This window comes from Schistosoma haematobium, chromosome 2 (genome assembly GCF_000699445.3).
Source record: "Schistosoma haematobium chromosome 2, whole genome shotgun sequence".
In the NCBI taxonomy this organism is placed as follows: domain Eukaryota; kingdom Metazoa; phylum Platyhelminthes; class Trematoda; order Strigeidida; family Schistosomatidae; genus Schistosoma; species Schistosoma haematobium.
In genome coordinates, this window is record NC_067197.1 from 46,180,310 (window position 1) to 46,194,708 (window position 14,399).

At 36.6% G+C, this 14,399-nt stretch overlaps 1 protein-coding gene across 1 annotated transcript in view; it reads right to left on the reverse strand.

Moving 5' to 3' along the window:
* The window catches only part of MS3_00007110 (uncharacterized protein), a 49,250-nt gene extending 36,117 nt beyond the window's left edge, over positions 1–13,133 (reverse strand). The window contains exons 1-6 of the mRNA XM_051215366.1: positions 12,828–13,133; positions 12,420–12,790; positions 12,111–12,236; positions 10,822–12,025; positions 4,769–4,842; positions 1,782–2,265 (exon numbers count right to left, since the gene is read on the reverse strand). Coding sequence (XP_051068580.1) covers positions 1,782–2,265; positions 4,769–4,842; positions 10,822–12,025; positions 12,111–12,236; positions 12,420–12,454 — 1,923 coding nt within the window. The 5' untranslated portion in view covers positions 12,455–12,790; positions 12,828–13,133. The remainder of the gene's footprint in view (positions 1–1,781; positions 2,266–4,768; positions 4,843–10,821; positions 12,026–12,110; positions 12,237–12,419; positions 12,791–12,827) is intronic.
* Between the last annotated feature and the right edge of the window lie 1,266 nt (positions 13,134–14,399).

Here is a 14,399-nt window from a genome sequence, read left to right on the forward strand (position 1 = left end):
GTGAGGCTATTTTAAAACTCAACATATGAATGAATGCAACTACTTCATTCTGACCAGTTCTAAACAACGTCACTCAATCTTTTCAACCATTGATTACAGTGATCATGTATACAGGAAGCAAGTAGTTTGTATGTACCAATACAGTTCAATCCAACAGTCAATAACTTCATGGAATAAAGTAATGTTTTGATCTACCTTCACCTAGATTTCTTACAGCTCACTCATACCTAAGCAAATATCATAAATGACGTAAGTTGGCAAAAGCCATACGAACGCTTTGAATCCGTGCAGAGATTTCGTCAGACACTAACCCATTAGGGCTGATCAGACGAGACAAGAAACAATTTAGTTACATTTCAGTCAAAATGAACAATTATAGATATAGACAACAAAGTTATTACACTTTTATAATTTCACTGTTCAGCATCTGCCGAATTTTTTTCAATAGTCATCTAATGAATATCAAATCGTGATGTTGTCAGACTATCGACAGAAAAAAACATAAGGGGAACTTGATAAGGAATAATAATAATAATAATAGAGGTTAAGCGTTAGCGTGCGAGACTGATAGGTCCTGCATTCGAATCCTGCGAATGGGATCGTGGATGCGCACTGTTGAAGAGCCCCAAACTTGAAGGAAACGGCCGTCCAGTGCTTCCAAGTTTTTCATGATGGTCTAGACTTAATTGATTCATGAATTCAACTATTGAATAATAATAACGCCGATTTCCGTGTACAGATTAAAAAAGACGACAAAGTGTCCAAAAAAGATAAATAATCAAAGAATGAAATAACAGTATTCGAAATTTCAAGAAAGATATCGAACCAAATCACACATGAAAAAATGTTCCATTACAGATCATAGTGACTTCGTAAACATTGACGAGAAATTAAGATTAAAAATCAAACTAACTAATTCATTAGGTACTTGGGTATAAGTAACACCTTAAGTGTGACGTTTAGTGATACTATTCGGTTGTCCAAACAGAAATAAGTAGAGAGGGGTTCAAGCCTGGGACTTAGTGGCTGAAAGTTGAACGCCTAAACCACTGAGCTATCGCTTCTCTCACCAACCACCAGAAGACCTGTGCATATGCCAACATGATTAAATCGAACTTTTGATGACATGATGTGCAACTGTCATATCCTGATTCGATTATTCCAAATGCCTTGATACGGTCGAGGCTAAAGGAAAGTTCGCTCTCCCTCTCGAAATGCCCTCACATGACCACGAGAATACAGCCTACTCATTGCCTTCTCGAGGCATTACTGTTCTTTACAAAATTGAGAGGACGAAAAGCGAATGTCCGGCACTTTAATAGTGTTGGTGGACACGGTGGATCCACCTAGAAAAGTTGGAAAACCCTCACTCCAAACCAATGGTGCGCACAGGTTCCAGGATTCCGAATGAACAAACGGAGTGTGAACCAGTTATTGGTCACCGGCTATCATGGGACTACATCTCCTTACGTTGTTCTACTGTCTTGTAGATCAGACCTTTAGATCGAAGGATCTGGGTGCGGCCCCCTTACAAAACCATCTTGCTTCGTTCTGGGCATCCAGGCAGTCCACACATAAATCAAGTAGCTTGTGTGGCGCATATGTTTTCGGTGCCCCTTTCTACCGATATTTACTTGTTCAAATAGATAAACAGGATGCACATATGCCAAAAAGAAGCTGACCAATTGCAGGTCTTAACTTCAACAACGGGAGGATAGAAATATCCGCTATAAATGAACTAACGTTAATATCCATTTAAAGAAGGAAGAGATAGAACTTACTTCAAAATTGACTAGCAAATGTTGTGAACTACCATGTGGTACTGGTGTACATGCCATAGTATTTGCTAAACGACTTGTTATATTTTTATGTGGTTGAAAACCACGACCTCCAGACGGTGGTGCACTACAACTTAATTCAATTGAATCCATTTCTACAGGATAATTACGTCGTCTTGCTCCTGTTACTGCATGTCGGTTATTAGAACCGCCAATGATAGAACTATTAACAGTATTACGTTCAAATGATTGTTCTTGATATTGAGATGTAAATCGTAGACTAGATGGTCGTCGACGAAATGATGTAATAGTTTGATTTGATTTATTGCTATTAGTTTCATTATTATCATTACTACTGTTATCAGTATTATTATTGAATTTTTTGTCAGATTTTAAACTTTCCATCCCTGATGAAGGTTCTTTAACATGATCTGTATTGATTTCACTGGAATTTTGCAAATTATGATTGTATACCATACAAATAGAGCTAAAAAAAGAAAATAATGGGTATTGAACAGAATCGATATATAAAGATATTAGGAAAGAAGAAGAAGAAGACAAAAAAGAGGTCAATAATTGAACGTGATCGGTAATTATATTCTATATAATTTGAACAGATGATAACATTATTTGATACCCTCCGGAAACGCAAACTTTTAACCTAAAGAACCTTGTATGTTTTCGATTAAGTATGAATACACATACATAATATAGCCATAAGATACCGGAAATATTGAACCATTTAGTAGTGGTGAAGAGGAAGGTTGAGTAACACACGACGTCGGGAAATAGAAGCAGATATGAAAAGGATGAATAGCAACTGGAAAGGTTTGACCAGGACACGGTTGGATGGAGAGTGCTGGTGAGCGGCCTATGTTCTTCCGTGAGAGGTAACAGGCATAAGTAATTTTATATCATGATTACAGATATTTTTATTGTGAAAGGCAGCGATAACAATTTTAAAAATTGATGTTAGAACCCCTTGACAATTTCTTGGGACTTTTAGAAATCAGTAAAATGTTAAGACTTCTCCAAGCAATCAGCGTTTTTTATTAATACGATCATGAATTTGTTATTTATTTTAGTATGCTATTAACAATTTTTTTCCGGAATCTCAGGGTCACTCATAATCCTGTGAATACCCTTGATTTTTGTACACTCATCAATCTTCGAAGTAAAGCTTTTTGTATACTCCCCAACTTGTGTTTTCTGTATGGAGTTCTCGAGTAGAAGACTTTTTACGATCAGAAAGCTATTATAACTTCTAATTATTATTTATGCACAACATAAATCAAGAAATTTTGAACGAGAAATAAAATTTGATCGTTTTAGAAAAATGAAATGCTTCTATTATCGTTCTGGACAATAAGATCAGTGTCCGACTCAAGTATAAGTTAATCGACGTAGGTACTGACGAGATAGTCCAGAACAATAACGAAAGCAAACTAAGAGAACGCAACAGCCTGTGATTTAATTTTATGAACCAACCGTTGGAAGTCAGGTTTAAGTACCACCCATCAAGACCTGACGTAAAACTTTAAGAATAGTATCTACATAGAACCTGGAATGCCTTAGAATGACATTGCTTATGGAATCGATACTGATCGAAGTTGAAAGCTGCCCTGGTACGGCCGAGGGTGAGGAAAGTCAGCTCTTCCTCTCACAATGCTCTCACATGGTCACGTGTATACAACCACTGACAGGGAAGCCCTACTCACTGCCTTCTCGTGGCATTACTGTTCTTCACGAAGTTGAGAGGACGAAAAGCGAATATACGGCGCTTTAACCAGGTCGGTGAATACGGAGGATCCATCTAGGGAGTCGGAAAACCCTGATTCCAAACAAAATGGCGTATGAACCTATTGTTGGTTACCGGCTACCATCAGACTGTATCTCTTGACGTTGCCCCATTGCCTTGTGGATCAGACCTTTAGGTCAAAGGCTCTGGGTGTGGCCCCGTAGGAAAATTACTTGCTTAGGTCTGGACATCCAGTCATTATCACAGCCCACACGCAAATCAAGTGGCTTGTGTGGATCATATGTATTCAGTGCCCTTTTGTACCAATATTTGTGTTCAAACAAATAAATAAAGTGGGGTGGAAATCATGATCTATTAAAGACAAAATTATTCTGTCTCAGTGTTTAGGACTCTTTAACTACAATTAATTCATGATGCAAACTATGAAAATTCAACAACTCAAATAATCAGTTCCCTCTCCCACCTGTAGCAATACAAAAATTGTCTTGATAAAAGTGTTTAGTTTTGCATTAATAATAGTAATAATTAATGTATGTATTGATGTCTAGGACTCCAATTGATCAATCTCCTATTGGCATATGTGCATGCTCTGTGGATGGCCTCGATATTGCCTTAATTCACAAACATTCTAAGCAAAGACGAATAATGGATAGCAGTGGAATCTAGGATGAGTGTTTCGTCCCATTAGTGACTCATCAGAAGGATGTAACTGTATCTCAGAGTTGATGTTTAACCTGAGACACGGCTGACACATTTGGAAACATCAAATCACTCAACTTTATTTATTAATCAACCTTTTATTTATTCATTTTAACCATGTAAAATCCTTTCACCATTATTAATTCTAATCCATAACACCACCTATGATCAAATAATCACAAACTTTTTATGCTAAGACTTAGGCTACTACTACAACACCACCGAATTCCATACTGAACACTTAGGTAGTTGGAAGTAGTCAGAGAGAAACCTTGTTTTCCTGAGGTTCTGTACTAATTGGAACTTATAAACAAGGTGTATCGGCAATTCGGAGGTGTCGCCAAAGAGCGATTCAGGACATCACTGACTTCATGTACGAATTACATATCTATAATTGATTGATCGTTGTGTATTAATTAACATCATGCTTGTCTAGTGCTTTAATGCTGACCATATTCTACTGATCAAGTTGTAATGTAGAATACTATAATTATGGTAAAATTAAAACAAAGAAATACAATTTGAATTTTACCTTCTAGATGTTTTCATGCGATTCAATGATAAATCGAAATCAAACTTTCCACTTGTACTTCTTTTGAGAGGAACCTAAAAAGTATAAGAGAGGTGATACATATTTCAAAAAGATTGAATTAAATCAGCAAATTGATTAATCAAATGATAATGGTTGGACACAGACAGTTGTCAAATATCTTCAGGTAAGAGATCTTGGGTTTTCGATATTTGGAACAGTATCTTCAACTGGAGCACTTTATTCTTTATTTTCAGAACAAAGCTGGAATGATGCTAGCTTAGAAGGGTAACTTAGATCCATATATTTCTTTCGTTTTTATTATACAAACAGTAGATTTATGTGACATATCACTAGCATCAAATCCAGACTGTTGCCTCAATTCTTGGGAAAAATCAAGGGGTACGTCATCTGATCTGTGTTATGAAGTGTCTCAGCATTCGAAATATCTTTTAGAACGTATCATTTAGGCTGCCTAGATTCAATAGTCATGAATTAAACAATAGTTAGCAGAAATAGCTGGACAACTCAGCTAGATGAATTAATTGACAAAGGGATTTTATCTGTTTTTTTAAGCGTCTAGGTACATCACTCCACTTGCAGATTGTTTTAACAACATCTACTTTTGTGCATTTGACAGCTTGAATAAGATGGAATAAGTTACAGACGATAGCCAAATGTAGCTACATCTACCATCTTTACAACGCATTTTGATTTCTAGGTTTTGTGGTTTTTAAGTATGTTCACATTAACAGTTGGTTTTTACGAGCTAACCCCATGTTCACTTACTACTAGTCAACAACTGTCATACATTAAAGAAGACAGAAGCTGGTTACATGTAAAACAATCTAGTTAATTGAATTATGACCGATTCAACTATTTGCACTGTCTATGATTGCTAACCTAAATGAACAATACACACTTTTTGTTGGTCTTATTAGATCAAAGTAAGCATTAAGAAATATATATACCCACAAATACCCTGGTGCAGCCGAGAGTGGGAAGAGTTCGCTTTCCCTCTCCAAATGCTCTCACATGGCCATATGCATGCAACCACTACTAGGGAAGTCCTGCCTTCTCATGGCAGGGGTGTTTATTGCGAAATTGAGAGGACGAAAAGCGAATATCTGACGTTTTAAACGGGTTGGTGGACACGAAGAGTCCACTTAGGGGAGATAGAAAACCCTCATTCCAAACCAATGGTGCACATGGGCTCGAGTATCCTGAAGTAACAAATGGCGTATAAACCAATTGTTGGTCACCGGCTACCATGGGACTTTGACCTTTAGGTCGAAGGCTCTGAGTGTGGCCCCCTAAGAAAACAACCTGCTTCGGTTTAGACACCCGGATAGTATCCCATCACTCACATAAATTGAATGATTTATCTGGCGCATATCTATTTAGTGCCTCCTTATACTAATTTTTATGTTTAAATAAATATAAATAAATAAATAATCATATATATGTGACTTACATACATTTCTCCAAACAATTCACTGTATGGCATAATTTCTATCTAATTAACATATAAATATGTAATTTAATAGTTGATTTCATGAGTCAGTGGAAGCTAGACCACCATAGAATATTCTGGAAGCAATGGACGGTCGTTTCTTCCTAGTACGAGACCCCTCAACTGTCCAATGCTTTCAGGTTTTCCATGGTGGTTTAGCTTCAATTGACTCACAAATTCAACTATTAAATTACTATAATATCCATAAAATCCTTCTCTGAATATAAATATGTCCTATAGAGAGATAACTTGCGTAGGTTAGTAAAACATAAAACAGTCTTTATATTTATGTAATAAGCAATCAACCATAAAAGTCTATGAGAAATCGAACGTTAATGGAATGGTCTATACGTTACTTAATCCACCTAGTGACAAATGAAAGTACCATATATATACGTTTATCCATTAAGCCAGCGGTTGTCTGCTTCTTAATAATCATAACTGAAATAAATTACATTTATTAGTTTATAATTGAAAATGTACTAAAAGTGTATTATTTATAGATTGTTTTACGTCTTATGCTAATGTTAAACTCCTTCATATTCAATTCATAAATTGTTTTTCATGTCCTAGCAACCTCTTCCCCTCCTCCTCCCTTCTACCTTCCGAAAAAAAGTATTAGAACATTAAAGTGTAGCAATAAATGGAATTCCTTTTTAAAATGACATACGTCATTTTAACACAGAGAAAAGTAATGTAAGTTTTATTAATACACAAATTACACAATATTACCAAATATAGGTATTGTTATTTCAATCAAAAATAGAGAAATAAACATTCAATGTAAAACAAAATAGAGCAAAAGATAACATGAAATGATTATGTAACTCAAGTATCAAATACCAAATAGTGTACTCAGGTTTTAGTCATAATTTGTGCATATAGAGTAATGATATTATTATCCAATAGATCAGATCAAAAGCGAAACAGAATTCAAACTTATAATCTCGTTGTTAAAAGTCAAACATCTTGATCATTAAATTATCGCTTTACGGAGTAAGTAAGTGATCAAAATGTGGAAAAAGTACTCCATTATAATTGCTGTACTACCTTTTGTAGTAACTAAAATGTATTAGAATTTTGGAGATAAAGTATAAGACATTGCGAGCAATGGTTATATATATAGCTTATGCCAGAGAAGTCCTACTCACCGTCTTCTCGTGGCAGGGACGTTGTTTACATAATTGAGAAGACGAATAGCGAATGTCCGGCGCTTTAACCGAGTTGATAGATACGGAGAGTTTACCTAGGGGAGTTGGAAAACACTGATTCCAAACTAATGGTGCACATGGGCTCCAGGATCCTGAGAGAACAAAAGGCGTGTGAACCAATTATTGGTCACCGGCTTCATATCATTCTACGTACCAATTCTTTCTTCCTGTACTATATCCTTATATGCAATCTTTCTTTTATATATTACGACCATTGAATTAACTACTTCTATGAATCCGGTGTTCATCTTGCTGTGCTAATGCAGTATGGCAACTTAGACCGATGCATATATGTGCCTAGTCCTACGTTGTAGTTGACTGACTGACTGACTGACACCGGCTACCATGGGGATGCATCTCCTGACGTTTCTCCACTGCCTTGTGGGTCAGATTTTCAGGTCAAAGGCTCCGGATGTTACCCCCTAAGAAAATCACCTGCTTCGGTTTGGGCACCCGGGTAATATCACAACCCTCACACAAATCAAATGAGATTTTTGTGGAGCATATGTATCTGGTGCCTCCTTGTACCAATATCTATGTGTTCAAATAAATAATGTTTCAATGATTCATAAACTCAATTTCTAAACACTCAATAATTCTTTCAAAACAAATGTATAAGATATATGGAAACTTTACAAAACAGTTTAGAAAGAACATATCTTCATTTATTACATCAGATTATATCATGTGATTAAACTTCAAATTTATAATAATTCATATTTGAGTGGGACTTAGTGATAAGAAACTTCACTACTGATAGTTACAGTGTTTAATTCATCAATTAAGGCTGTCGGAACGTGTAATATGTATACCCAACCACCGCCTACCTCGACATATGATATTTGCTTAGGTATGAGTGAGCTGTAAGAAAGCTAGGTGAAGGTAGATCAAAACATTACTTTATTCCATGAAGTTATCGACTGTTGGATTGAACTGTATTGGTACATACAAACTACTTGCTTCCTGTATACATGATCACTGTAATCAATGGTTGAAAAGATTGAGTGACGTTGTTTAGAACTGGTCAGAATGAAGCAGTTGCATTCATTCATATGTTGAGTTTTAAAATAGACTCACACATTTGATTCGGTGAATTCAGTTTTTCCTTTCGAATCATACTGTCTAGGTTTAATCTTTCCTACTGTCAGTGATGCTGTTGTTACTTCTACTACTAATCCTACCACTGTGATATTTGTTTTTATAATTTCTTTTCGGTGTGTAGGTATAGTGTGGGGACTTGAACTGATACACATGTTTGTCAGATTTTGTGTTAGTTATGACTGACTGCCTGATAGCCTAAGTTATTTTAGCACAACTACCACTGTAAAATTTATTGTTCATGGTATTTGGAAGAGAAGCAGCTTAGTTGGATACAGCTAGGACTAAGATAAAAGATCCGTCGCTTCCGTCATCTGTCGAATATAACTGATCAGAAAAGTCTGTCGGCTCACCTACTGGTCAAGCAGTCACTGGCTATTTTTTCAGACTGACTGCTTAAAACTTACTCTTCTAAAAATTCCTAAATGTCCTTTTTTATATTCACTTATAAGACCAGTGAACTATAAATGAAGGTTCTGATATGAACTTTTGGAATTATGAATTGATCTTTCAGGTTTTATAACACTGAGCAACATGGCTCAGAACTGATTGCAATGGTGTAAAAGTATTCACTCTTTAACGTCCTTTAGATCTGAAGTTCCAGTATTTATTCGTTTGTACCTTTTCATTCAATCTTCTGGAACTATATTCTAAAACTTGAGTCTTTCTTACGGTCATTGTCATTACAACTGCTTCAACTCTTAAGCTGTTGCACTTATTAATTTATTCTCTTTGTGATGATGTGAGGTAGGGAGTCGGACAAACGTATATTTGTGAAAGGTTACATATTGATTATGACTGACTGAGTTATCTTTGCACATGAAATTAAATCCAAATTAGTAGTGACTCTAGACAAGATGATGTATCAGACTAAGGATTTTCTTTATAACGAGCTCTGATTCAGAGGATCACATAGATCGTAAGCTCGAATTTTTATCAACCCGCTTACATTTGAGAAGCTAAACGATGTTACTAACCTGAACACCAAAATATATCGCTCATAGCTGAGTAGAGGAATTTGTACTTGGTTAATGAGTGGGATCGGTCAACTAAGGCCATGACTATTTAGCTATTAGATAGAAAAAAAAAGAATGAATTGCCATATAAACCTTTAACTCTGTATAGTTTATAGGCCAGCTTGGTACCAAGTTGAATTATATCTCTTAAAAGCGACATTGTTGCAATAGTGAAATAATTACTCTAATGCAAGGAAAACAATAGCAATATGCTACAAATATTTCGCATTATTACAGTTATTTAGGCACATCGAATAAAGGACAAAACTGTAGATATGTGCCAAAAGCCACAACCCGAACTATGAGGTATCATGACACTAACGAATGAACTTAGGTGATATAACATTGAAAACTGCAATAACCTTCAAATGATATGCAGAACAAACTCCCAAAGAATTGATAATAACTTGGAAATGAATAAGATGGCACGATGGAGTTTATCTATACTCAAGCATAGATTCACAAATAATATTTTTGAGTGAGTGTACTAAAAAATTGATAACGAAACCTTGATATCACAAAATGATAATGTTTACGTTAACTACCAATTAAAATAAGCTATTCACTAGGTATTTGAGTATGATCCACACTCTAGGAGGACTAATAATACTACCCGGTAACCTTAGTCAAGGTAGATGGAGTGGATTTTGGATATCAGTCGAAAGTTAAACGCACTAACCACTAGACGACAGTTAAACAGTAGTTGAATTAATAGAATTTTCGCCATTTAAATCAAAGTCAGGGTAATATGTAGGATATTATCTTCCATATAAATAGCTGCAATACTAATTTATAAAATGTGATGACGAGTTAATTATATTTTAAGATATGACTTTGCCATTCATGAAGTATATCAGTTACAAAACGATCCTAATAGAAAATAGTTTTCACATGCCATTATGAAATATCCCGGTTCGACTTATCACAAATTAATCTTAATAAAACCAGCATAGTATGTTTAGTAAGATAATGGAGGCTAACAACCCTTGTGAGCACTCATACAGTCAAGATCTGAGTCTGCTTTTAATTTTGCTCGCTTAAGAGTCACACAAAGAACGGAATGCTTCAAGTCGAACACATGTCGCCTAAACACATCTACTTCAGGATATCATATACAGTTGTATATTAATAATTTTATGTACACCTGCCAGATGAGTGAGAGAAGAACGTGTTATCGGGGTTTCGAAAAATCATTGGAATTCGAAAGACCAGACTTACCGGAGATGATTGTAAAGGCAATCCAGTACGGCGGTTGAAGAAAGGAGTACCGTCATTGTGAAACGATGATGAAGGCCAGACGGAGACGGAAGTAGCGTTTCGTCTCCTGCTTAATCTAGGCACCGGTTGAGAACTAGCACTCGGTGATGTTAATAGTACTGAGTCCTCTGAATCTGTGCCTAGCTGAGATTCAGATGCATGGTCACGCTTTTTAGCCGTACTATAACTGAGTTGGCTACATTGTATGGAGTCTCTGTGCACATCGAAGGAAGAAGAAAAACAGGCATTAACAGGTGGTATACATACTGAACCAATATTCGAATCGTCAACTGAGTTCATAATTAGGTCACGTTCGACATTCAGTAGCGTGAATTCTGCAATTACTTTGTTAATACAGCCTTCACGTTGCACACCTGGAGTTTTGTTTATGGTAGGGGTGACGGAAGAGGGCATTTCATTGGAGTCGTCTGAATCTTTTGTTTCGGAACTAAGTTCATGAGCGTAACAACTGATACGTTGCTGTTTACGGGGGGGTGACTCTAGAGGAATTTGGGATATTCTATTGGAGTCAGTCAAACGAGATGACTTTTTTGTTAAAGTCGAGTGACCTGATTCGGTACAATCCAAAGAAGAGCAGGGTGGTAGGATGTTGTAAAAGGGGTTATCAAACGTAGATTGTATAAACTTTTCTTCTGTATCTGCCATGACAACAATAGGACTTCTGACAACTTCTTCGTTTGAAGAGCATTTAGGTAAGTTAAGAAAGTTTGGCGGATGTACATTAGGCTTTCCGTAGGTTGTACGAGAAACGAGTGCAGTGTTCCTTTTACGAACATCCAAGTCAACAAGAGTTTCAGGTGAATGACATCTAGCACGACTAAGCATAGTGAAGCTATCTTTATTCGTTGAGTAAGTTGAATTTAGGCAAAGTGGACAACCAAGAAACTGTTGGGGAAGATGTTTTAGAGTTACAACAGTGATGTGCAAAATCTCCTTTTCACTAATACAAACAGGTGTAAAAACTCGTTTAATAGGACTTTCACAACCATCCATCTGACGAACTATTTTTGAGACTGAACTACCATCATGATCATCATCTTGACTGTTTTTATTCCTGTCACTTAAACAGCCCATACTCAGTATATCTGATGCATCCATAAGAAAAGAATCACCCACTTGAGAAATGCGATCACATACATAGGATCTGTAAAGGAAGACAAACAAGAATGGAGTTAATAGTACTAAAAAAGACAACTAGTTACTAAGTTTAGAAAAAAGATGACACCAACCTGTGAGTAAGCTTATATCTGCGAGGACGACCTGGTTCTTTGATTGCAGCCATTAAAGGGGATGTTTGTATGTAGTCCAAGAGCTCAATCTGACAACCGGAAATAGAGATTCCCCTATTTTTAAAACTGAAAGTTTCAAATGAGACAACAGACAAAATCAAATTGAGTGTACTTAAAAACAAATAATATGACTAGTAAATTCAGGCAGATTGCCTCAGATTACAACATTCTAAATACCCAAGACACAGAATAATAACAAAAAATCAAATAAAAGTGTGTGTGAGCACATTAAAAATATCGTTGAATTACTTATGAGGGAGAACTTGGGCTGTCCATTGCTCCATAACATAGACAGGAAGCTGATTATCTCCACAGTGTTCTAAACAGTTTTCTCCGACAAAAAGTGTTTCGATGGTTAGCGTCAATTTATCGCACTGAGAACTTTGCCGAACATCATCACAACAATTATCCTAAGAAAATGTGTTAATCGAGCAAGCAACATGCCTTGGTAAATGCTTTAACCCCTTCATTCTTATTAATTCTAGGTGTCCCGACACTAGCTCCATCTATATATTCAACTAATCCTCCATAGATTTTAGATTGCTGAGACAATATGAACCTGCATATACATTGTAGGACACCAGGACTTTGGTTGCTACCACATAACTTAGAATTAGGGACTTGAGAAATTAGTAATACTGTAACGCCTGAACCTACTTGGTGCATTTTCTAAAGAACCATTGTCAATCATGCTTAAGGATTTCGGGATTTAGTATTAATTTGGATATTTAATTAAATAGCTTTGCATGTATTCACAGAGATTGTCCCAGACGTTCTAAGGCAAAGCTACCGTTTTGTTTTTGCACATGAGTGTTGAAAACTGCAATTCATACATCTGTTATATTTCTAGCTTGTTACGCCTAAGTGATAAGCTACACGCCACGAATGACAATCAGCTGTTTCGATGATGAAAACTAGAAAACAGCTGATAGGTCGGGAGGGTCCAGGTAACCTTGATAACACTTCAAACAATACTGAGATTTTAACTAACAAAGAAATATTTCGATGCTAATCACTATAAAATATTTTGTGTTTGTTTTCAACTAAAACTTAAAGTTTCAATTCTTATAATCCTAAAGCAGACTACTCCTTTTTTCTACTTACAGTATCTGGATTCAGATTCTTCGAGTTGAGACTGAAAGTCATAGTCCTGAGTTAGTCCTTTTGTAGCATGTCACTATATTTATCCAGCTTTCTTTCGAAAAAGACGATGAAGGCATCAGATATTATTTTTTTCACCAGCAGATTCTAGGATATGATCGTACTGGGTAAACTGGTAGTTCTTTGCTTCCGCTTTAATTCGTTAACTGTTCTGAGTTGCTATAATTTACTTGATAGGTTAAAAGTCATTTATTACCCTACTGTCCACAATGCTTAAGTTATCTGTTTATCTTGTAGGGCCAGCCAAATGTCACTAAGCCCTGGCCAAATCATCCGGCAGTTGGGTCATTGATTATCAAACAAATCATCGAACCTCGTCAAGGTAAAGGACAACCAGTGAGCATCAGTTAATCGTATGCCATGGACTGGTCCGTGCGGCAGTGGTCTCACCTTCGTTTGTATCTACTTCAACTAACATATTTCTGTAGTAACGTCCTCTGTACTGTACAGTCTTCAAAGCATCTATAGTACCTTGATACGTCAATCGGGTAGTCCACGTAAGGTGCTGACCACGAGGTTTGACATCGACGTTCGCTAGTTTGTCGCACCATTCACGTCTAACTCGATTAGGCCTCCAATCATTTTCGACATGGATCATCTACGTTGGTTATCTACAATCTTATATCGACGCGTAGATTTAATAATATGTAGGACCGGTGAAACGTCACTGACCCCTAGCCAATTCATCCTACAGTTGGGTCACTGAGTCTGGAGTAGTTAATCGACCCTCGTGAAAATCGAGAGCAACCAACATACACCAATTAGTTGCATGCGATGAACTGGCCCATGCGTTTGTGCTCGCAACTTCTCCTTTGTACCTACTGTTACCAATACATTTATGTAACAACGTCCTTTGTGTTATGGAGTCTTCAACGCAGCCATAGTACTTTGATACAACGGAGAGGTAATCCACGTTTACTGCTGACAGCAGGGTGTGACTTCTAACTCAGCTGTTGGTCACACCATTCCCGTCTAACTCTAATAGGCCCCCTATCACTTGGCATAGATCATCTGCATTGGTGATCCACAGATTTCTATAAACACGACGCTGTAAGTGCTATCTTTTTT